Here is a 23,685-nt window from a genome sequence, read left to right on the forward strand (position 1 = left end):
GGAGTTCACGGTTAGGACCCAATAGCAAGACCACAGGAGACAGAGTACGGTGAAACAGACTTTATTTAGCCAGAGTAAGGAAGACAGGAAGGTGTGGAGCCCGTGGTCCGACACCAGAGAGTATGCAGCTCGACGGTACGAGTCCCGTGGCTCAACACCGGAGGGCTGGCAGCTTGACGGCGTGATGTCCCGTGGCTCGACACCAGAGAGTAGGCAGATCGACGGCGTGATGTCCCGTGGCTCGACACCGGAGGGCTGGTAGCTTGACGGCGTGTGTAGTCCGTTAACACAACAGAGGGCAGAGCGGCGGTGTGTAGTCCATTAACACCACGGAGGGCAGAGCAGCGGTGTATAGTCCGTAAACACAAAGGAGGGCACGGGGATTCCCGGACCGACGGACACCGGAGGCAGGCGCTTGAGGCAGAAGCTGCAACGGGGTTGAAGCGGGTGAAAGACGGTACGACCTGACAACCCCAGACTGCAGGACCAGAGTTTATATAGTGCCAGGGGAAGCATTAGTGGGACCCGAGTCTGGTGTGTCAGCCTGCAGGAGGTAATCGGCTGGAGTGGCTGCAGCTGTGTGGCCATGGGAGGTGTCTGGTCTGACAGAGATCCTGACAAAGAGCCAGAAAGTTTGCTGAAAAACACACCGGACTTTTACTCAGAGGGCTTGTATTTGTAAAACCGAAAGATGTGTTATTTTTTGACGCCAAGCCATTGAGTCACATCACACCCGTAGCTTAGGTTACATAAGAAGTGAAGTTATTTTAAGCCAAACCATGATGTTTTTTCTAACCTTAACCAAGTAGTTTTGTTGCCTAAACCTAACTGCCACCGCGTCACGATGTTAACCACGCGCTAACCACCTGCATCAAGATACTACGCAAAAAGGCCCGGCCCAAGAGGCAAAATATGACGAGTAGGGATGAGACCACATTGCAGCTACATAAACAAGACAAGGTGTCTATGTAACTAATTTGGTGTTTTTTAGAAGTACTTTTGATGGAGCCTGACTAGCTTCTTGGCTTGTTTTTTAGCCTTTGTGCTAAGCTGGGCTAAACATCCCGGACCAATCTCTATGTTAACCACATGGAGACGATACTGGTTTCAATCTTCTCGTCTCATCAAACAAGAGGATTTTAAAAATGTCCTTTTAGATGACCATCATCTCACGGAGGCGGAGAGAATATTTTGACAATAAGCAGCATATAGCTGTCATGTCAGTCATCCAAAGTGAATTCTTACTTGTGCCGTGTGTGTTTTATGCATACAGCTGTGGTGATTGTATTCTTCTTTTCTCATCTGACTTTGAAAATTTGACGTGCACATTTGCCTTATGTTGGATTCATTTGTGGTCTTAAGTTCTTGAAAACACAGGGAAAGTTCAGTTCTGTGTTGAAGTGTACTGTCAAAGAAATAAAATGTTCTACAATTTTCTTACACAGGGTTTTCTCTTTTCGAGTTTGGTTTGCGACCAAAGACCCTGTAAGTTCTGTATACGTGCATATAGTTGCACAGGTTTAAATGGGAACAGAACACATAGAGCCAAGTTTGAGACATGACCCAGTTAACAACAACAGGTAATTTGTTTAAATGGGATGCAAAGTAACAATGTATTTTAGTATTTTTTATTTTTTTTTCAAGCAGCTCTGCAACATAGGACATTGAACTCCTCTGCAGTACTTCTTCAAGGAAAACCAACAACCTGTCTCCCTTCTGTCCCCTACCAGAGTTCAGCTGTAGTTACTAGCTGTTGTGATAACATAGCAAAACATATTCACCCTCTGAATATGAATATGCATGCATGTTTTCCCATTGACATTTCACACCTGTCAGACAACAGCATTAATAACTTTTCTTTGTTGTTGTAATTTGCTAAAAAAAACAAGCAGAAACTACAGATTTCCCACTTTAGGATTATTTAATCATAAAAGTGGAGTGAAGTTCCATTTACGAGGTTTGTTTTCTTGTTTTTTAAGGATTCAGCGCTCAGATAAGCACATTGGAATTGGCCATCCTGATTTATTTTTACTCCCTTCTTTATGATTATGGCTCTACTTGAGATTCCCAATGAGGATCTAATTTAGTCTTCATTTCGCATGTTGCATTAGTTTTTTTTCTTGTGGTGCAACTCAAAAACAGAAGTGAAGTGCTTCTTTTAGAAAGTGTCATTTCTATTTATTTCTGAGGAAAAGAGCGGCTTACAACACTAACGAAACTTGAAATGTGAACTATAATGACTTTCAAACTGGAGCTAGCAAAGAGCTAATATTCAAGCTAGCTGTACATCAAAATGTCCAATATTATCCCCTTTAAATCTCCATTCTCCACTACCGCCCCTCCTCACTCGCGAGCATGACACTCCCTCCTCACTCACTCGCACACTCGTTCCCTCCCCTCCTCTCTCTAACTTCGTTTCGTCCCTAAAAACTAACTTTTCAACCGTATTGATAACTTGTCCTCAAATCCCCGCTGTGACGAAGAAGAAATGACTGTTAAGACGAGGGGGAAACGGATTAGCGAGCACCGCTTCTGACAGGTAACGTAAACGGCTTCTCTTTTTTCTTTTTTTCTTTCTACGTCACCGCTTCGTGGTCGATGTGAACAAGGCTACTTTTGTGCGTGGGGTTTTTGTATTATCGATAAATGATATTGGTGCTACTGTAGGCTTACAAATCACTTCCGCAGTCACATGATCCACTTTCTTTTTTAAATAAAACGTAAAGACTTAATGAAGGAGAAGTTAGCTTAAAGATTGACAAAGTAAATGTGAGGTCTGTGAAGGGAGGAATGATATGTATGTGTATAGCCTATAACAACTTCTAATGGTTGACAATGAGACCTGTGCTTTACCTTCTACAAACTGTGGAACAATGGTGGGCGACGGATATTAATCAGTCATAACTACACACTGCATTTGAATAGCACTTCATTTCTTTAAGTTAAGATAGCCTGAAGTACTCTGAAGGCCTGAAGCGCGGTGCAAATCTTCATTTTAAGTTTACAGTGACAACACACAACACAATTGCATTCCGTTGTCTTTTTGCTACTTATCTAATCATAAAAAATGACTCAAGTGCAATGAGTAATGTTCCTAACTGAGCAGCGGAAACTTACCCTGAGGTCATGTACTGTATATATTTTGGGGGGTTATTGAGAGTTAATTTTTTACAATTAAAAACATATGAGGCATGTATTTTCCTGGCTCATTCTGGTTGGGTAATAGATGTATTATATATACTTCAATTTTGATTACTTTTAGGCAAAGAAAAGAGAGATTAATTATGAACTTTGGGATAATATCAATCCTCATCCTCCCTTTTGATACTTGACACGTTTGGATACTCAGACACATGGCAGTCGGTGCTCAGAAAATAGTGAGGTTTGGTCCTCAGCCCTGTGGAGGCCTTACTGCACTTCTCCATTACAGTTTTATTCCTGGCATTGTGCAGATGGCTTTGAAACACTTTCACCTACGTTTTGACAAATATCATTTTATTTTATTATATAAATATTTTCATTATTCACTTATCTATACATTTTTTCTAATTAATTAACTTATCACTGTCTATAAAATGTAAGAAAATATGGAGAAAAAAAACACACCACCACAAGAGCCATTCTCAGAGTCCAGAGGCATGTCTTTAAATGTCTCGTTTTAGTGGATAAACCCAAATATATTCAATTTGCAATGATAAAACAGCAGATCTTGACATTTGAGAAACTGGAACATGCACGTAAAATGGCTTTTGTTACAGAAATTCTAATTATTATTTATTTGCAAATTTTCCAGGTAGGGCCATCCTATCAATTTCAGCAAACATCCCAGTATGATTTAATGCAAAAAAATGAAAGTATCAAACACGCATTACTACTTTGCAGTTAAATATTTAACATTTATTCCAACACGAAAAAAAGCAGTAAATAACACTTATATAATATAATATAACATGTTTATTTATTGAGATGCCCCTATGGACCTTGTTATCCTCTTTTCACTCCTGCATAATTTGCCTAAAACGCCTATCAACCGCGTACCCAAAGTAAACTGACAGCTCTTATTGAACCATTGGGAGTACATGTATGGTTTTAGTCTTTATTGAACGGCAACACTCTGAAGTTTCTTCACAATCAGTCAGAATCATCGTAAGTGCTATTAGCATTGAGCTAATGCGTTTTCAGCACAGTGAAAGAGAAGCATTTTACTTCCGCCTAGATTTGTTTTGGCCAACAGATGGCAGCAGCTATCTATGGCTGGGACTTACAGGCTTGAAAAGACTCTCATTCGACAGCCAACAGTCATGACGCCTAGTATAAGTTAAAATTTGATAACAACACGACAGATAATTAATATTTGACACATGGTTTACTAAGGGTGCGGCCGCGTAAAGATGCATTTGGATGCTCGCGTCACCATGTCAAAATGCATATACTATGATAAACTATGTGTTCGAAATAAAGTTTATTTAAGTCGATGTATGGTTAACTATATCATATCTAACCAGTATCAACTTTCACAGATTCTTGAAAACTTTCATGAACCAGTTTGTAGTCTTCACACTCTGTCCCGAGAACTTGACTCATGGTTTCCAGTTCAGGTTAGAGAACATTCCCAGCATTCAAGCTGATAAATTTGCATATCCCTGGCTTCATAATTTCATTGTCTATGTGGAGCCTGAGTTTGAACAGGATCTGTTGCGATTGGCTCGAGCTTTACCCAAATAAGTGGTGTCAGTCTAACCGGCAGAATGTAGCCTCCATTTTGCGATGAAAATCTCGCTCTGTTGACATGAAAAGTGAAATTATGCCCGAAATATGATCGCGAGTTATCATATCTGCTGGCTAATTTGAAATGATGCAACAGCCCCCCGTGGGTCTTTATGAACGTACTAATGTGTTTTGGACTAAATCTTTTACTGGATTCGATCGAGTGGACCCTTAGCCACCTAGCAAGACCGTTTTTGCTGGACTAGCATGCACGAGGGGGACGTTTTGGATCATAATCGGTGAGTCACGGCGATATTTTATCGGCTATTTTTGGAGTGCTTGTTTGACAGAGACGTTAACTGTACCTGCTGTTATTGTATCTTGAAATGGTTTGCAGAAATCGAATTACAAGAACTGTAGCTTTCTAATGATATCACATTAATACTCATGTTACAGGGCAGTTGTGTGCATAACACAAATATGCAGTTATCACTCTGACGGCCCAGTGAGAGGAGGTTAAAGGCAGTAAAGATCAGGAGAAGTAAACCTGAAGTGTAATTATGAATACTGATGTTAAATTAAGCTCTGATGAGTTTTCACTGTTAATCTACCATCTCAATTAAATGTTGATGCCTCCATGACCAAGTTAAGCAGATGAGACTGAGGACAACTATGTAGAAGAAAAGATGTTCACTTTGTCTGATATGTAGCTTGACAGAGTTCTCCATGTGTGTCCTGGTGTTCTCATGTTTCCTAACCTCCTCATCCCTCGCTCCCGTAACTGTCCGTGCTGGATCTGTCCCCATTGTTTTAAAAAGCTAAATAAGTTATTAGCATGACGTCATCTTGCTAGCCAAACCTGTCTGGTGTACATTAGAGAAGCTTCGCATGTACTGCTTCACTTTCCCACTAGTCTGCTGTCTAATTGTGAAGTCAGGCTGATGTGGGATCAGCTCTTTGGCCTGTAGAATCTCCTGCAAACGAGACTTGGAGGAGTAGTGCTCGCGCTGGCGCTCGCGCACGCCTGTAGAGACTTCTCCTGACGAGAACGCGCAGGGCGGAGAGGACGAGCGGGAAAAGCATATATTTTGTGCAGATATCATATTTTACACATATTACTGGGTACATGCCATAGCTCAAAAACACAAATATTGACAATTTGTATAATTTATGATTATTATAATTATTTTTTTTTGTGTGGCTCAAGGTGGGGCCATGCCCCATTGCCCTCTATTGACCAGCCGCCACTGTTTATTTGAGTGAATAAATGAAAAATGAAAATACGGGCTCAGTGTCTGAGTGTAGCTTTGCTTCTGTAGATAATAATGTCTTAAAGTGCCACGAGCTCTCTTCAAAATCAATATTGAGTAGCAAAGACCTACTTATGATAAACTTTATTGGTATAGCACTTATCTTAATAACAACGTACCCACCAAAATATTTTCCATTGAGTTGCCCAAGTAACTAAGCAAGTAACCCAAAGCAGTCTGACATCAGTCTGATTCAGGCTTACAGGCATCCTCAGTCCGGACTTGTCTTCATGTCTTCGTCTCGGCTGCAAGTCCACCGTCCTCATTGTTCACCACGGAGGAATGTGAAGGTCTAATGTCAAAATGAATGTACAAAATTGAGCTTTCCTTGTTTATTAAAAAGGCAAACCACAAAAAAACGCATGAAAGCCCCGGACAGCTCGCTGCATTAGAATGGACCCCAGTCTAGACGTTTGTCAAAATCACTACCAAAGGGTTTTCCAGCATGCAGGCCTTTGCCAAGAGCTCCACTCGGGTCATGTAATTTACTCTCATGTTCAGAGCAGAGAGACCACAGCAGCTCAGCTCAGAGCTTGTAGAGTGATGCTGCTGCAGTAATGGGCCGCTTATGACCTTCAGGCCTGCTCGTCTCGCCATCTGGGTGTGCGTGGCTAGACCTGTCTGACCAACTCAGAAATGCATCTTGGGAAGTAAATATGAGGTTAACAAAGTGTGCAGAGGTGTAACACAATATCCGGATTTCGCTGTTTTTATAGCAGATGGGTATCATTTTATTTTTTGGGAACTATAGAGGATTAAGAATTTGGAAACTATTTGTCTAATCTTTGACACCAATGACTCCCACGTGATCGGACAGTAGTGTTTTTAGTTCAGTCTACATTACTATGGAAAGCCTGCATCATCAGGAATACAGCTGTGTCTAATTATTCAAGGAATGCGAGGGTTTTTGTAAGAAAAAGGCTGCGCAGAATATGGGCCGGCTTTCTCTAATCCTTCTCTTCCCCCCACTGTTCCCTCAGCTGAGCTCCTTCGGCCACAGTCCCCCCGCCTGATGAGACGATGAGAACCCACACCCGCGGGGCCCCCACAGTCTTCTTCCTAAGCCTGCTGTGGCCCCTGCTCGCCCCTGTGGTGGCGGAAGTGGACCCCAGCGGAGGAATCCCCTTCATGGGGGGCAACTACAACGGTCACCCCATGCTGTACTTCAACCGGGGGGACGTGGAGGAGCTGCAGTATGCGGCCGCGGGGACTCACCGGGACATGTCGAGGAGGATCCGTGACGCGGGCGAAACCATGCTGGAGCACCCGGAGATGTACCTGCCCCCCTGGAGCCCCGCAGAGTTCAGCGCCCGCTGGAACGAGGTGTACGGAAACAACCTGGGCGTACTGTCCATGTTCTGCATGCTGTACCCGCACAGGGCGGGGGCCCTCGACCTGGCCAAGGACTACATGGAGAGGATGGCGGCTCAGCCTAGTTGGTAGATTTTTCTGTCTTTTAATTATTTTATACTCTATTGTTACGACTTAGTGTGTTTATTGCCGAGTATTCCGCATGAGGAAATTTGAACCACCCTCTTCTTAGCATCAGCCCCTTTTTCTTTTTACAGAGACAAATGGGTGTCTGTTCAGAGCTTACGGATGGTACCTGATATCTGTTTCCACCCTCATGTGTGTGTGTATCGGCCAGGGTATTAATGCTGAGTCAGCTCAGAGGGTTTCTGGTCAGCCCCGATCTCAGGAGTGTTTCTCGTTTTCCTCTGCGGGCCAGAGTTCTGGTAAAGATAAGTCTGCGCTCCAGGAAATATGTTTAGCAGCTGTTTACCGAACATGAAAGGAAATGAAATGTTCAGATGTGAGCTGAATAGCCCGACTGCAGGGACCTGGGCTGAGATTGAAGCTCAGGGTACAGGTGACGTGGTATAATCACACCTGGGTATAATAAGCAGTGTAACTAGTGAGAGAGCCTATCAAGGCCAGGTGGCTGGTGTGGATGGGTAAAACAAACAAAAACAAACACAGGACTTTCACCCAGGAGACCACTGTTGTGTGAAACCAAACATAAACATTGACCTTACGCTTGATACGTGACATTGTTACGCTCGTTACTTAACGTTATGTAAGACAGTCTGCTAAGGGCGGTCCTAATTTATTCACGGTAGTTCCGGTTGTTACCTTATTCTTTTAACACAAACCATCATCTTTTTTGTTTAGAAACGTCAACATTCGACGTGTCCTGTGGTTTCCAGAAACATACAATGCCAACATTTGTTTTTTCTGGCTACTGGGTTGTTGGATTTATTGGTAGGGGAGCATTTGCCATGGTGAGATTAAATGAGCTGACATCATCCAGTATTTTTAAATAAAGAAGCAAAGAGTAGAGCAAACAAAGTTTTCTTTGAACTTTGAGCTTTGTTCACCTTTGAACGACTGATTTTTAAGATAATCAGGAAACCAGTGGTGATCATTTTACCACCAACCAATTGCCAGACAATAAACTCTGGGCTTTCAGCTCATTGTCAAAGGACAGATCTCCTAAATCCTGTTCGAATAGATTGCCTTGCAATCCTTGCGTCCTTGCCATACTCCACACCATGAGAAGTACAACCAACAAGTCAGCTGAATCCATCCATTCAGCCACGTTTGAACAATCCTCGGGCTTTTCAGAGTCAGCCACGGCTGAGCGGGGCGCAGTCATCGGCCGACCACGGCGCTTCCTTATTTCCCTAACAATTTGATTAGGTTCAATGAACATTAGTTCTGCCTTGCAAGTGCAAAGTGGCCCGAGAAGTGGATTACAGCCATTCACCGCTCCGCAGCTCTCCACGGCTTTTATTTCAAAGACAAAAGGAAACGAAGGACTCAGAAAAGTGACGCTTGGAGAGAAGGTGGTTGCATCCAGTGTCGGGGCCCATGGCAACCGTCTGCTGTTCACTCACATTTATTCACATCATCTCACTGAATTAGTGCTGACTAGCTAGCTACGCTGACTTGTTAACATAAACCATCTTTGATCAAATACGTGCAGAAATCCTGTAGAGTTATTTACAAACCAAAATCATCCGTTCCCAAAAATAGTCTTATGCTGTAGATATCAGTTACCTCTCTCTGTATTTACGATACATGGCACTGCCTCTGTTCATTTTTCATTTATATTTATTTATTATTTTTGATTGCAGTGTGTGTTGACTGGCCAATCATCTCAGAAGTGGGGCCGCTTGCCAAATTTTTTAAACAGAAATTAGTTGAATGATTCAACCAAACATTCAACATTATTTTCTTAATTTAGCCACATAATAACAGTAGTTGGACAAAAAAATGAAAACGGCAAAGAGCCTCGCTCAAGTCCTCGGCCGTCGCAGCTGATAGACGCAAAGTGCATTCTGGGAAAACTTAGCTACCCCGAGTCCACACAAGTCAGCTCCCAAAGTATCCTGGATCAAAGAGGTGGAGCCTGAACATTTCCAGTCATTTGGACTGTACTTTGCTAGCGCTGCGCTACCGTTATGCTACATTTGAATTATAGTACATTATAGTCATCATAAATCAGTAGTTACAGATCATACTACATTTAACACACTGTTGATATACTACTCTACTATATTCCAACAACTCCTCTACCTTGAGTTTTTTGTTCCTTTTCAAAGTTTCCATAGATTAATCATTCTCATTGTGGTGCATGGCTGCCTCCAGTCATTCAGCATGTGAAAGGGTATTTGGGTATTTTCCCGCAACTCATTTCAAGGCAGGGGGGTGGGGGGGTTTAAGCTGGTGTGGTATTATTGTAATTTGCGTGACATTTTTCACAATATCAGCGCGTGTGCCACAGTGCAGAAAGGAGAAGCCACTGAGCATGTGTTTTCACAACTTAAGAACACACTGTGAGTTTTCTCCTTGGCCGCACTTTCACTATGGTCACTGAACCTCTGAGGGCTTGTGCAGAGCGGCTCCAGGAACCAGTCGGCTGTGGTATTCACGGCCTTCAATTATGTCTCCGACGACTCCGTGAACCATGTTAGGACGGGGAGCTTCTACTTTGTGGCATACTGGTGCCTGCTTCTTCTTCTTCTTTTTTCTTCTTTTTACACAGTCTGTGCAAACATACGGAAGTGTGATTTTGTGTGCTTTGGCATGATTCAATATACAGTCCACCTGTGACTTGGCATCCATCGTTTTTTTTCTTGCCGTACGGGCAAATTGCAGCGTAAAGAAGCGACCCATTTGGTGTTCATTTACATGAGCAGACAGGAAGTGGTTTTCAAATAAACCTCAGCTGCCACTTAACATGTGGAAGCAATGCATTGCCAACATCAAATGGATGAACCAGTCTCCACTTTCTTTGCCATTTCGTGCTTTGTTTTCAACACACGTTTAGAAGTACATCATCTTTGCGGTTCAAAAACTTCAACAAGAACAATTATAATTCATGCACTCTAATTATTATGCTCTCACCCAAAAAACAAGCTCTCACGTCAGTAGGCCAATGGTGGCATTAGGTGCATGAGTGAGTTCGTACGCAGAGGACGTCGGTTGAGTCTGCGATTTGTGGACACATTCACGTACACACTGCTAAAAGAATGTGGCCATGTGCAGAGCAGATTACATCAGATTGTGGTCTGAGCGAGCGGCTCTTAATGCGTCCTCGATGTGTCTTTGGGCGCATTCACAGCTGTACTTGAAATATGTCCACTTGTGATCGCATCACCCAGGACACATGTCAATGGCAGCTCTGAACACGGCCTTAGATTTCGAGCCTGATTCATCGAGTCCCACATCTGAGGTTCCTCTCTTTTTAACCAAAGTGAGCAGAATGATTACAAACACAACCCCTTTCACTCTTTTACAACACCGACACTTAGCACCCTGAAAAACCCACAGGAGTCAGCGTTCTTAGATCCTAGCGCCCGTAAACCAGGGGAGAATTTGCGCACACTACACTTTTAATGTCTGTTTATTGGGAAGCAATGGTGCAGCATTTGTGGTGCAAACTGCTACTAGAAAGAAAGGGCTTCTTGTTCATAACGAACATTTTCCCAGGGGCTTCATTTTAAAGAGTGAAAATTTGCCACTTGATTACCGTAGAATGTTTATTTTCCATGTGCTCCACATTATGTTTGATGCCTTGCCTTGAGCCTTGTGTTCGTTGTTTTTCTATCGCAGGTTGGTTAAAGACGCCCCCTGGGATGAAGTTCCTGTGGCGCACTCTTTGGTCGGGTTCGCCACCGCTTACGACTTCCTGTACGAGTACTTGAACAAGGGTCAACAGGAGCGGTTCCTCCAGGTGATCGGCAACGTGTCGCGCCTGATGTATGAGAAGTCCTACGTCCGGGGCTGGGGGTTCCAGTACCTGCACAACCACCAGCCCACCAACTGCGTGGCGCTGCTCACGGGAAGCCTGGTTTACATGACCCAAGGTTAGTGGATAGGGAGTCATGCCTTTGAAATGTCTTATGTGTTTGATTGTATAGAAGTCTGATTTATTACCTCAGTAAACATTGTAAACATGAGTTTATGGTCTCAATCTGTAGTTTCAAGTCTTCTTCAATACAGCATGATGTTCATTTAGTAAATTATGGTCCATTTAGAGTCAAATAGACGATTAAGCAGGATATGCTTCGGGGCTTGGCGACCTTATGATTGACAGTTGTCTTATTCACCGTTAGGTTGTACTTAGCTCCACCCTCTCGTGTCACTTCGGTTTCCAAAAAAACAAGATGGCGACTGCCAAAACACCAAACTCGAGGCTTCAAAACAGCAGTCAACAGTCTAATTGATGACGTCACATTAACTATGTCTATGGTTTTCACCCTCGTAGAGGCGGGGCCTAAAGATGAGGGTGTTGGTCATTATGTGTTGTGTGTTTAGAGCAAGAAACCTTTACAACCAGTGGCTAAGATATTCATATTCCCTTGAGGAGGATTCCCAGCGTTTACTGATATTTTAGTTCCCTTTATATATTTGATCAATTAATGTGTAACTCCTTCACTCAGCAAGGGAGCTCATTCCAGCTCTGTGTGGGAGCTTTAAGGGTCAGAAACCTGCCTTGCTCAGCATTAAGAACCTTCAGCTCAACTAAAGGAATTCCATTAGTCTGTTTTTTACGGTGGAGGTTTAGTCTCATGGTCTTAAGGCTGATTCAGAGGATTTAGACCCTACTAAGGATGCAGTTGTGGAGGGATTACAGTAAAAAAATGTAATTTTTATGCCTCAGCAACAGCCATTGCCAGAGGCGTTACGTTTTCGAGTCATCTGCCGGACAGACAAACGCACGGACGGATGTCTCAGAAGCATCTAGATATTGGTTTTGATTATTAGCTCACAGAAATATATACAGTATACATTTGCGTGGTATATATGTCATGTCTTGTCATTTTCATGGTGAGACTCCGTCTGCTTCGGAGAGAAACTGACTAGAATTTCAGTGCAGTCAGCCTGAGGCTTAGCTGCCATAGCTGCACTTAATCCTTTGTAATTATTCTCCAGGTGAGGTTCTCCACATGACTCTGCAGCACTTCCTTTGTGAAACCTGACATCATTATTCACCGCCGAATGTTTCTCAATGCCTCAATATCCTTGCGCTAAATATTTTTGAGTAGGAGGCAAGCAGAGAAAAGGCCATCGGGAGGTTAAAGGCCCGCAGTGCTTTGCCTCCAGGGATTTTGATTTCTGCCACTAAAGATCCGGCCCTGACGTGAACTAAATGGCAGCTGGCTTACAGAGAACCGCTGTGGTCACGGTGGTTTTATTTGAGGCTTTTAAAAGAAATGTTGTAGAGGGCAACAACAGGCGCAAAGCTCAGTGAACACCGACCTCTGTTTGCTTTGTTACATTTTGCGTCGAGCCGAGGAAAAAGTGAGTTTCCAGCCTGTCTTTGTCACCCGGGGAAGGGCTTGTGCTCTGTTTATGTTTATGACTCATGGTTTTATTTTGCTTAAAGTGTGCTTTACAGCAGACCTCGTGTGGAGATGAGATTGTCACACCTTAGCAGAGGTGAGAACATAGCTTCTTAAAAGTTTACTGGCATGGTGAGACTTGCAACTCTGATGTATTTGCAGTGATTTCTCTTTTTAGCTGCGTCATATAACTCTCACCTCGTGTCTCGTCGAACACTCTGCAGAGGCCCGACTGAATTCCGTGATCACGTAGGTATCATTTGTATCAAGGGATGACATTAACGCCCAAATATTATTCTGACTAAAATGCCTGAGAATAAATGGAAAGTTTCCAATAAGCCCTGCCAGAAGAGAAGAAGAAACTCTTTGTCTTCTTTATTGGTTCTACGACACAAACGTTAAGGACAATTGCTGACTTTTTGATTTTTTGAGATGCTGCAATGTTCCACATTCAAATCAAACTGACACCCAAACGATCCCTTTATCTCCGTCCAATGAGGAGCAGCGTTCATCCTCGATAGCAACACTCTCAACTTTGCTTCCCCCCCAAAAAAACTCTCTTTCTCCTTCCCTTTCCTCTATTACTGCTTTTAATAGACACATGAATGCACTGCTCCCCCGCTATTGAGCTGTCGGACTCTGGAAAACATTGTACTTCATCACTGGCTGTCCTGCCCCCTAATATATAAAATAGATCAGAATAACACATTAACAAGCTCCCTGGTCAGTTGTATACAAGATCCCTGCAATTGCATCATCGGCCGTGTGTGACGAGGAGAAGAGAGTAAAGTCAACGAGTGTTGTTGGAAATAACAAATCCCTTGACCTTTCACATTCCTCTGGACATGATGTGTGCTGAGGGAGGGATCCGGGTGTCCAGACCCAGCGCCCTGGCTAACAGCATGGGAGACATGGGAGACAACGTGGGTTAACGTGATGACTCTCTTTTTCTTATTTATCCTTTTCGTTGACGTCTTTGGTATTCCAGTAATCGCTGTGTTGTAATTCTATGTTCAGCACGGTGTCCTCGCTTTCCTTGGATTTAGTTTTGATGACGCAGGAGTTTCAGTGCACTTTTCACGAACATGCTGCGTATGCAAGCAGCTGGAAATCTAAATTGCGTACTTGTCTATGTGGTAGAGGCTTTTAATCCCAGGAAATGTCTACTTTGCACACACGAGTGTTGTAGTTCCCATCAGCTCTGTGTAGCTTTTTAAAGGGCTAATTCCAAGGTAACGTTAGACAAAAACAGAAGCCAGAAGGCAAACATCTTGTGTTTCCAAATTGCTCCTGGGTCTTCAAGAGGGCCAAAAAAAATCAATCAATGCAGCTAAATATATGATTTAGTTTACTTGAACCAGATTGTTTCGCGCAGACACTGACAAATTGTGTTTAGTATTCCTGGAAAGCTGTCATAAGGGTTTATTTTAATATCATGTTTTTACTTTTGAGGAAAGAAAGTAGCGAAGGGTCTCAAAGCCCGAGCTGCTCTGGAGGATGGCCCTGGACTTTGTGAGCGCCGGTGAAGCTCTGTTTGTGTAAATATTGGGTAAATATGGTCTTTGTGTATGCCAAGAGTTCCTGTTTGATGGTAAATGCCTGCTCTGTGTAGGCCGGCGGTCCCCAAACCAAACACTGTTGGGGACGGCTCCAGGGGGCGGACTCGGCCGGCTGGGCCAGTCACCGTCGACGGCCCTGTGGATTCCTCAATGAACTGAGGCCGGAGTGTTTATGCGGCCGCCTGTTCTCATAGTAAAGTCTGTGTGCGTGTGAGAGAGTATACACGCTGTAGTGTGCCATAGTGGTGTCACGCTTTCCATAGCCACAGGTAAATGTTGTGTGTGTGTGTGTGTGTGTGTGTGGAAGTTTTCTTTAGGTAACAGAGTGAGAAGCTGAAGCTAACACACACACCCTAATCACTTTGTAATGCAGGATCTCTCATTTTTAGTCCAGGTGCGACTCTATTCGAGAAGCACTTTCATGGCCCCTGCTTGCAAAGAGGATTACTGCGCTCCCACTTTGGATAAAAAGAGTAAAATCTGTTATTGTCCATGTATGTTGTTTAATACTTTTCTGCAGCTTCTCAGATTGTAGACCAGGGCAAATTTGATTAGGTTTTGTTAATCAGGTTTTTATTTATTTTATTTTATTATAAAATGAACTTAATTGCAAAAACCATACTTTCAAAAATCATATCAAATATTGAAATACTGTGTAAAATTTGAAGTATCCACCATCAGAGGACGCTGAAGATGTCAAGCATTAGACTTTTGAACCAATAGGATGTCGAGATAAGATATTCCTATGGTTAGTTAATTGATTTGAGGATATGAATCTGTTAGCTAAAGATTACCAGAAAGGTAGAAAAACACAGTCACACAACCAGAAACTGTTTGTCAGCCGTGCGATGCATTCACTATTTCAGTATATGGGCGAAAAACTGACCAAAAGCATTCATAATCCAGGGTGTTCTCCCGCTGTATTTAATCTGTGAAACCATCTCCACTTCCTGTGCTCCAGGTTACCTCCAGGAGGCCTACCTGTGGACCAAGCAGGTCCTGTCCATTATGGAGAAGTCCATGGTCCTCCTGCAGGACGTGACGGACGGCTCCCTGTATGAAGGCGTGGCCTACGGGACGTACACCACCCGCTCTCTGTTCCAGTACATGTTCCTGGTGCAGCGCCACTTCGCCATCAGCCACTTCGACCACCCCTGGCTCCTCAAACACTTCGCCTTCCTGTACAGGACCATCCTGCCGGGTAACTGTCACTTTTTTCAACAGGCCAATTAATCCACGAGTAAGGGTTAATTTAGCTACGACTGGCTAATACATCCAGTTAGTCCGTACAAGAATGCTTTATCCCAAAAGTTGGACGTATAAGGTTTCGACGTGAACATAACCTCAGGCAGGCTGCCACATTGGAGAGCGGCTCCTCCTCCTGAGCCAATACAGGGGTATGCATGCGTGTACTTATTACCTTCCTGGATGCAAAGCTGACCTGAGGCCTGCAGGGATATGTGGTGTCCTGGAAGTTCAGTCTGTCTGAAGGTCAGGGGGGGGGCAGCAGTGGGGGAGGGGCCCCTAGGTCAGGCTAGCCCCCCTTGCCAACAGTTTCTGTATTGTGGTTGAGCATCACCTCTAATTACATCAGCCCAGGAGAGCCTTGGATCCGGTGCCACAATAGCAGCATGAATGTGCTGAGAGGGGCTCAAGACTCAAGTCTAAGGATTACTGAAAGGGGTTAAAATACCAGTCAGAGGGAGAGCCTCGATGTCTGAATGGTTAGATGCCCTCTCTCCTCCCGTGTCCTATCTGCCTCTTCACTATCAACTGTCCAATAAAAATGCCCCAAAAAAAGGTCAGTGTCAGTTGAAGTGCATTGCCTGAATGAAGTTGAAGTGTCAGCTGCTTACGGTTGTGAAGTGAACACGAGAATCAGATGAGGTTTAAACACCAAAAAGAACCGAAACGGCAGGTGTAAGGGATAAAAGGAGTGATAAGTGGAAGTGCCGAAATACAACGCTGTCAGGTAAAGTGTCAGTTGAAGTGGAGTGAAATGTCTCTCTAACTTTAAGCACTAAAAGGAGTTGAAGTGCCAGTCCAAGTCTCAGCACTGAATGGAGCTGAAGTGTCAGTTGCTCCTCCTGCGCTGCCGTGCTGTGTAAGTGATACGAGGAGTTGGAGGTTTCTGTGGAAGTGCTCGAAGACGTCAGTGGAAAGTATCGCTTCTAAAAGATGTCGCAATGCCAGTGAAACTGCTCACAACAAGGCCTGCGAACACAAGCAGAGAGTGCCATGTAGTTCCGTTATGTTGGAGAGAAGGCAGACATCTCTACGGCCGATGCCTCCAACACTCGGCAACCCACACCAAAACAATCGACGAAAAACACGTTTGTTTTTGTTTTTGGGGTGAACAGTCCTTTTAAATCAGTTACAATGTGAGTTGATGTGTCAGCACTTATAGGAGTTGAAGTGTCATATCTGCTGTCGTCTCACTGCAGGTGTCTGTACAAAGAGAATGTACTTGACAAGAGTGTTTCTGTTGCGCTTTTTGTTCACGGTTGTTTTTGGTTGACAAATGATCGACTGTGATTGCATGCTGTAGTTACTGTAGCTGGTTACTAAGAAGCCTCTCACCCCCAGAGTTAAAGGTCTACCCGACATAATTACAGGCAACAGAACTGTGTGAACAATTTGCGCTTGGTTTGGGACTGAGCTGGGTCACAGCAGAGGGGACTGAGGTTCATGCTGTGTGTGTGGGGGGGGGCACTTTTGTTACATATCCGTGACTTTAGGCCAAACATTTGCACTGAGCTCTGTGTGGCAGCGTGTTGGAATTAACAAAGAATCCGCATACAAGTGATATTTTCATGCATCGTTGGCACCGCAAACTTAAACATCAGTCAAAGCGTCAGCATTTTATTGGTCACGTTTGCCCATTATTTACGATGTCAAATACTTCTGCGGGACACCTCCGTGAAAGGCCGCCCCTGACGTTTTGCTCTCTGTGTTTTTCACCGTCTCCGCAGGCTTTCAGAGGACCGTGGCCATCGCAGACTCCAACTACAACTGGTTCTATGGGCCGGAGAGCCAGCTGGTCTTCTTGGATCGCTACGTGTTGCGTAACGGCAGTGGAAACTGGCTGGCAGATCTGATTCATCAAAACAGGGTGACGGAGGGGCCAGGGCAGGCTGGAAAAGGCCAGCGATGGTGTACTCTTCACACTGAGTTCATCTGGTGAGCTGCTGAATTTGGTTTCATAATAGGAAACATATGACTACAATTTTCTTTTGATGTTTAGAGCTATTATTAAACTACTCTATTGGTAAAGTAGCTCGCTTTTTCGGCCTTCATTTCTTATTTCCAAGGACTTGCCATGGTCGAGATATTGGGATTAATAAATTTTCAATTAGTCATTTAATCTAGAAAGTAATGACAAGTACCGTATTTTCCGCACTATAAGGCGCACTGGATTATAAGGCGCACCTTCAATGAATGGCCTATTTTAGAACTGTTTTTATATATAGGGCGCACCGGATTATAAGGCGCATAGAATAGAAGCTACTACAGTCAAACGTTTGACAGGGGTTGCGTTATGCATCCACTAGATGGAGCTGTGCTAAAGGGAATGTCAACAAAACAGTCAGATAAATCATTCAGTCAAACTTTATTGATTTTTGATTTCATTCACAATACGGTAACTTAAACGTAGAGGGGAACTTTTCCCTGATTCAGTAAACACGTAAAAGAAACAGTCTGATACCACTAAATCAAACGTTAGTGCATTCACAATATAGTAACTCTCGAAATTGTTCAACTTACATATAAAACGTAGTTAGTGCATTCACAATAACTCAACGTTGTTCAAACGTTAATGTGCATATTCACAATATCTCCCAGCCTTGTTCAGTTGTAAACACGTAAAAGAAACAATCTGATACCGCTAAATCAAAAGTTAGTGCATAACTCAACATTGTTCAGTTATGGTACGTATATAACACGTAAAGCTCACTTTTTCAGTTCATTCCCCGTCCACGAATCCCTCGAATTTTTCTTCTTCAGTGTCCGAATTGAACAGTTGGGCGAGTACGGCATCCAACATGCCCGGCTCCCTCTCGTCATTATCCGAGTCAGTGTCGCTGCTATTGCCTGGCAGTTCAGTGATTATTCCTGCCTTCGTGAAAGCTCGGACCACAGTTGAGACTGATATATCAGCCCAGGCATCCACGATCCATTGGCAAATAGTGGCATAAGTCGCTCGGCGCTGTCTCCCCGTCTTGGTGAACGTGTGTTCGCCTTCTGTCATCCACTGCTCTATTCCCATGTTCGGCTGCGTAGCTGACAGCCTTGAGTTTGAACTCAGCGTCGTAAGCGTGTCTCTTGAAAGGTGCCATTTTGGGGTCTTTATACACACAAGTGGTGTTGGACTAGGAGTAAGCACAGTACCGGTGTTTACCGCTATTACTTCGGCGACGCCCCTGACTACGGTAGCCGTAATGCTGCAAGCGGTGCGGCTTTGTAGTTTACCAGTCGTACTGAAACATTTTGACAGAGCGCCGTGTACAACCAGTATAGATCAACCAATTAACCAATTGATCCATATATAAGGCGCTCCGGATTACAAGGCGCACTGTCGTTTTTTGAGAAAATTAAAGGCTTTTAAGTGCGCCTTATAGTGCGGAAAATACGGTATACATAATAATTTCCCATAGCCCACTTTCAAAAACCATATGGTGCTCAATTTACGATTTGAAACAGAGAAAAAGCAGCAAATCCCACGGGACCAGCCAAGCCAAAGCTTTATCCTCTAAAGAATGGAAGCAAAAGGAGGCAGCTACCCGGGCTCTGTTCAATGTTAAACAAATCCAAAGTTCTCCATTTAACACGTTACATCTTGTTTGTTTACTTCGGACAACAAACGAAATATAAAAAACAAGACATGGCCAAAAAAACAATTCCAGCACTTCCTGTAAAACCTCAATTTGTAGTTTTTACATTTTGTTTTTATACAGACAAGCTTATTCTTTGTGTTATTCTTTAGCAGACAGACATATAAGTGCTTTTGATCTTTATATGTACTATTGATCTCACAGCTTTTCTCTTAGGGTTGCCAAAAGGCATTGTGGGAAAACTTAGGGAATCGTATAATCACAGTACATGTAAAAGAGGCAGTTTGATAAATAAGTTAGTTCACCAAAAATGTTAATTGCAGCATGTCATCACTAAATCACCTCTGGAAAAGCCTTAAACTGAAAAGACTTTCCACCAGTGGTTGCTTGTGATTGATGTCCGTGTTGGTAATCTATCATCCTGATACCCGTCCTCTCATGGTGCCCTACAGGTATGACCCGGGACTGATTGCTAAGCCTCCGTCAGACTTTGGAACGTCCCAACTCCACCACTTTGAGGATTGGGGCGTGGTGACGTACGGCAGTGCTCTACCCGCAGACACCAACCGCACCTTTCTCTCCTTCAAGTCCGGGAAGCTGGGGGGGCGCGCCATCTTTGACATCGTTCACAGGAGCAAGTACAAAGAGTGGATCAAAGGGTGGAGGAACTTCAACGCCGGCCACGAGCACCCGGATCAGAACACGTTCACGTTTGCGCCCAACGGCGTCCCGTTCATCACCGAGGCGCTGTACGGACCCAAGTACACTTTGTTGAACAATGCGGTGTTGTTCAGCTCCACGGTCTCAGGGAGCTGCTTTAAGCCGTGGGCTGGACAGGTAACGGAAGCCTGCGATTCCAAGTGGCTGAAGTACAAGGTGGGGCTGGCGGCCGACGCCCAGGGCAAAGTGGAAGCCGCGATGGAGAGACAGGGAATGGTCTTCATCCGTGGCGAGGGACAGTCCGCTTATAACCCGGAGCTGAAGATCAGGAACTTCCAGAGAAACCTGCTCCTTCTTCACCCGCAGCTCCTGCTCCTCGTGGATCACATCCACCTGCATCCAAACAGCCCGACCCGGGCCATGAGCGCCTTCTTTCACAACACGGATCTCCCGTTCCAGGGTACAAAAATAGACGGCGTTCACGGAGCGTTTGTGTCACACGGCGAGGATAAGTACAAGATGTTTTGGCTGGACGACACAGGCTACAGCAACAAAGGAGTGGTAGGTTATTGGAATTACCCCCAAGGGTACCCGTACAATGGCTCCAACTATGTGAACGTCACAATGCCGTTGAGGTACCCTCACACCAGGGTGGCCTACATTTTCTTCGGGCCAGGCGTGGACGTACAGAGCTTCAGCCTGCGCGGCGACGACCAGAGGGTGGACATTTACCTGGCCACCAAGGACCACACGTACACAATCTACCTGCTGACCGGGGAGCTCATCAGCAAGCCCCTGTTCGCCATGGTGCTGCTGGACCACAAGAAGGTCGTGTTCGAGAAGGCGGCGGCGGGCGCGGAGGACAGCTCGCCCGACGAGGTGGAGGAATACGTCAACGTGATGGAGGACAACCTCCAGCACGTCAAGCCCGTCTTCCAGCAGATGGAGAGACACATCCTAGGACAGGTCCTCAACACCGCCAGCTTCCACAAGACCGCGGAGCGCCTCCTCCAGTTCTCCGATAAGAAGAAGACGGAGGAGGTGATAGAGAAGATGTTCACCATGTCGAAGAAGCAGGGCAAGGGCAAAGGGGGGAAGAAAGTGAACCTCGGGGAGAAGCTTTCAGAGAGTCTGCCCGACATTTTTGCACAGATTGAGGTGAATGAGAAAAAGGTGCGCCAGAGGACTTCAAAGCGTACGTACGAAGACAGTCCAGAGGAGGGAGAGGGGGCCTTCATGGATTATGCAGACGGCCGCAAAAACAGAAAGGGGGCCTTTGTCAAGGGCCGTAAATTCAAGGAGGTTCACATGGTGGCCACGGCCGGGAGCGAGGGTCTCTCCAGCATCGCCTCCTACATACGACTCTTCCTCCTCCTGAACACCGCCACCTTCTTTCTGCTGCTGGCCATGTTACTGACCCGCTTCCAGAGGGGTCGGAGTTTGAACACGCAGAGGTGTTTCTACACCATCCTTCTGATGGACTGCTTCATCTTACTGTACCTCTACTTGTCATGCTCTCACACAGAGTGTTGACGTCACCGCGGTGGGAGGGGGGGAGGGGGGGTTCCGTCCAGACTGCAGAACGAACGACGTGTTGTTCACGGGTTTGAAGTAAACGCTGCACCCCAGAACCTCGGTCCGAGCCGGATCTTACGACACAATGTTAGGGCCAGTTTTAGAAAACAAAGGAAAAATATCTGAGATTTCAAGAATAAATGTTTTAAATATTTTGAGAATAAAAGGTCATGTTGTAAGAATAAAGAAAAAAAAAGAAGTCACAATATTCCATCAGTAAAGCCTTAATGGTGTGAGATTCTCATTTGCTCTTGCTCAGCTTTAACTAAGTTAGGGCTGCGACTGGGCTGAAAATCTAGGTTTCATCTATGAACACAAAATAGACATTTTAACTTGACATTTCCTAAAAATTACGATTTCATTTTCATAATATTATGCATTTTATTCTAAGAATATTATGTCTTTTCTTCTCATAATATCTTTTATTTGAATAATATTTTTTTTTTCCTCCACAATTACGACTTTATAGTACTATTATGATTTCTTTATTACTTGTTTTTTTTGCTCTCATAATCTTCTAGAATTTACCACTCCTACTATCACTTTTTCTATTATTTTTATAAAACACAAAATCGCAAATTTGCCTCAGGATAGTAATCTATAAAATGACAACTTCATTCTCATAATATTATGACTTTTTCTAGAAATCACAACTGTATTCTCACAACATTCTGACTCCTCCCCCCAGAATATTCTAAGTGTGTCCTTGAAATCTTTTTTTTTTTTTAACTGTGGACCAAATACTCGTGAGATCTACCGAATGGGTAACAGGAAAAGCAAGTGATTCCAAATAGGAATTGATGAATTGCCGAGATGAAACCAGACCTCTGATGTAACGAGCTTCTGTGGAGCTTTGGAACCGAGTCTTGAGTGAAGTTTGTTCCTGTGTTGTGTTCAGAGGCCTCGTGTCAAACTCAGCCACTACGATACAGTCAACACATCTCTGCTCGACATTTGTCTACATCGTTCATGGAAAGACATTTAAATGTGAAAGCGCGATATATTTTTATGGTGTTTTTGTTTTTTACTTGCTATTGTAAATATAATTACTACATGCATAGGTTTCATTGTGTGTTGTGTCTAGTAGTAAATGGTAGCCAAGACAGCTCAACGCACTGCAACTTAAACAGACACATAAAGAAAAGATCTTCACGCCTTTGACACATTGCATTTAGAAAAAAACACATTGGAAGTCTAACTATGAATCCAGAAAACACAAGATAAATACAGAATAACTGCAAGTCCACCAGGACACGACGAAAAACCGTTTCATTGTTTTAAGAATGCTCAGTCAATTTCAAAGACAGCTGGTCGCGTTCAACGTCCTTCTCAAACAGGAGGAGAGTTGTTGGGGACTATTTTCGGTGGTGGATTGATACACATTCCCAAAGACCCACAGGTGGGTCGCAGAAGATTTTCATCCGCAGTCTTTTATTTAACATTTATATCTGCCGTACGTCTTTGAGCCACATGAGAGATGCCGGAATGTTTGTGTTCTGATAATCGAAGCCTAATTATAAAATTGAGTGTATTATGAAAGGCTAGTGTACATGCTGTTTGCTTTACAGATGAGAGGAAATGAAAAGAATGAGTCTGTTAACTCCACCTGAAGGCATTTATTTGGTCTCATTTCTAAAGTACATACCTTGTTTTTTAAATTGTAGCATGTTGAGGTGTCATGGCCACCATAATATGTGGTGTCATAGTAAAAGGTATACTGTAAGAGAATGTGGTTATCAAGCACGGCTCATCAGCCATTCAATAGCCAAAACATTAAATAAAAAATGTGTTCTCCAAATGTAGAGAACCTGTTTTCAGACAAACACAGTGGAAGGTTTTATTTGTTTCATGTTGATGCTGATAGACATCTGTTTTAACTCTACAAGTCAACAGTCTAGACACTCGACTCCTCCTTCCCTTCAAGCCTCACATGAATCAACGTGTCTCGGAGCCGTGTTTTTTTTGTTTCGTTTCAAATCCACCGTCTCAACGCAGCAAATAAGTTGGATTAAAAACATGCAAACATCAGGGATCAGTACTGAGTTTTATTATCAATGGAATAAATTTAAAAATAAAAAGCACTTTTTTTGATGACAATGAAAAATCATGTCTGTCTGTGTTCCACTGAATTTGTCTTATTGGTCTGTGTGTGTGTGTGTGTGTGTGTGTGTGTGTGTGTGTGTGTGTGTGT

General features: G+C 43.8%; 1 protein-coding gene across 1 annotated transcript; it reads left to right on the forward strand.

The window, feature by feature from the left end:
* The first annotated feature begins 539 nt into the window (after positions 1 to 539).
* dse (dermatan sulfate epimerase) lies at positions 540 to 23,592 on the forward strand. The gene is made up of 6 exons (XM_031861622.1): positions 540 to 2,539; positions 6,998 to 7,456; positions 11,136 to 11,389; positions 15,389 to 15,628; positions 17,400 to 17,607; positions 19,712 to 23,592. The coding sequence occupies exons 2-6, from the start codon at positions 7,038 to 7,040 to the stop codon at positions 21,450 to 21,452; spliced, it is 2,862 nt and encodes a 953-aa protein (XP_031717482.1). The 5' UTR covers positions 540 to 2,539; positions 6,998 to 7,037; the 3' UTR covers positions 21,453 to 23,592.
* The last annotated feature ends 93 nt before the right edge of the window (positions 23,593 to 23,685 follow it).

The sequence above is a fragment of the Anarrhichthys ocellatus genome, unplaced genomic scaffold (assembly GCF_004355925.1).
Source record: "Anarrhichthys ocellatus isolate YVR2014 unplaced genomic scaffold, GSC_Weel_1.0 scaffold25, whole genome shotgun sequence".
In the NCBI taxonomy this organism is placed as follows: domain Eukaryota; kingdom Metazoa; phylum Chordata; class Actinopteri; order Perciformes; family Anarhichadidae; genus Anarrhichthys; species Anarrhichthys ocellatus.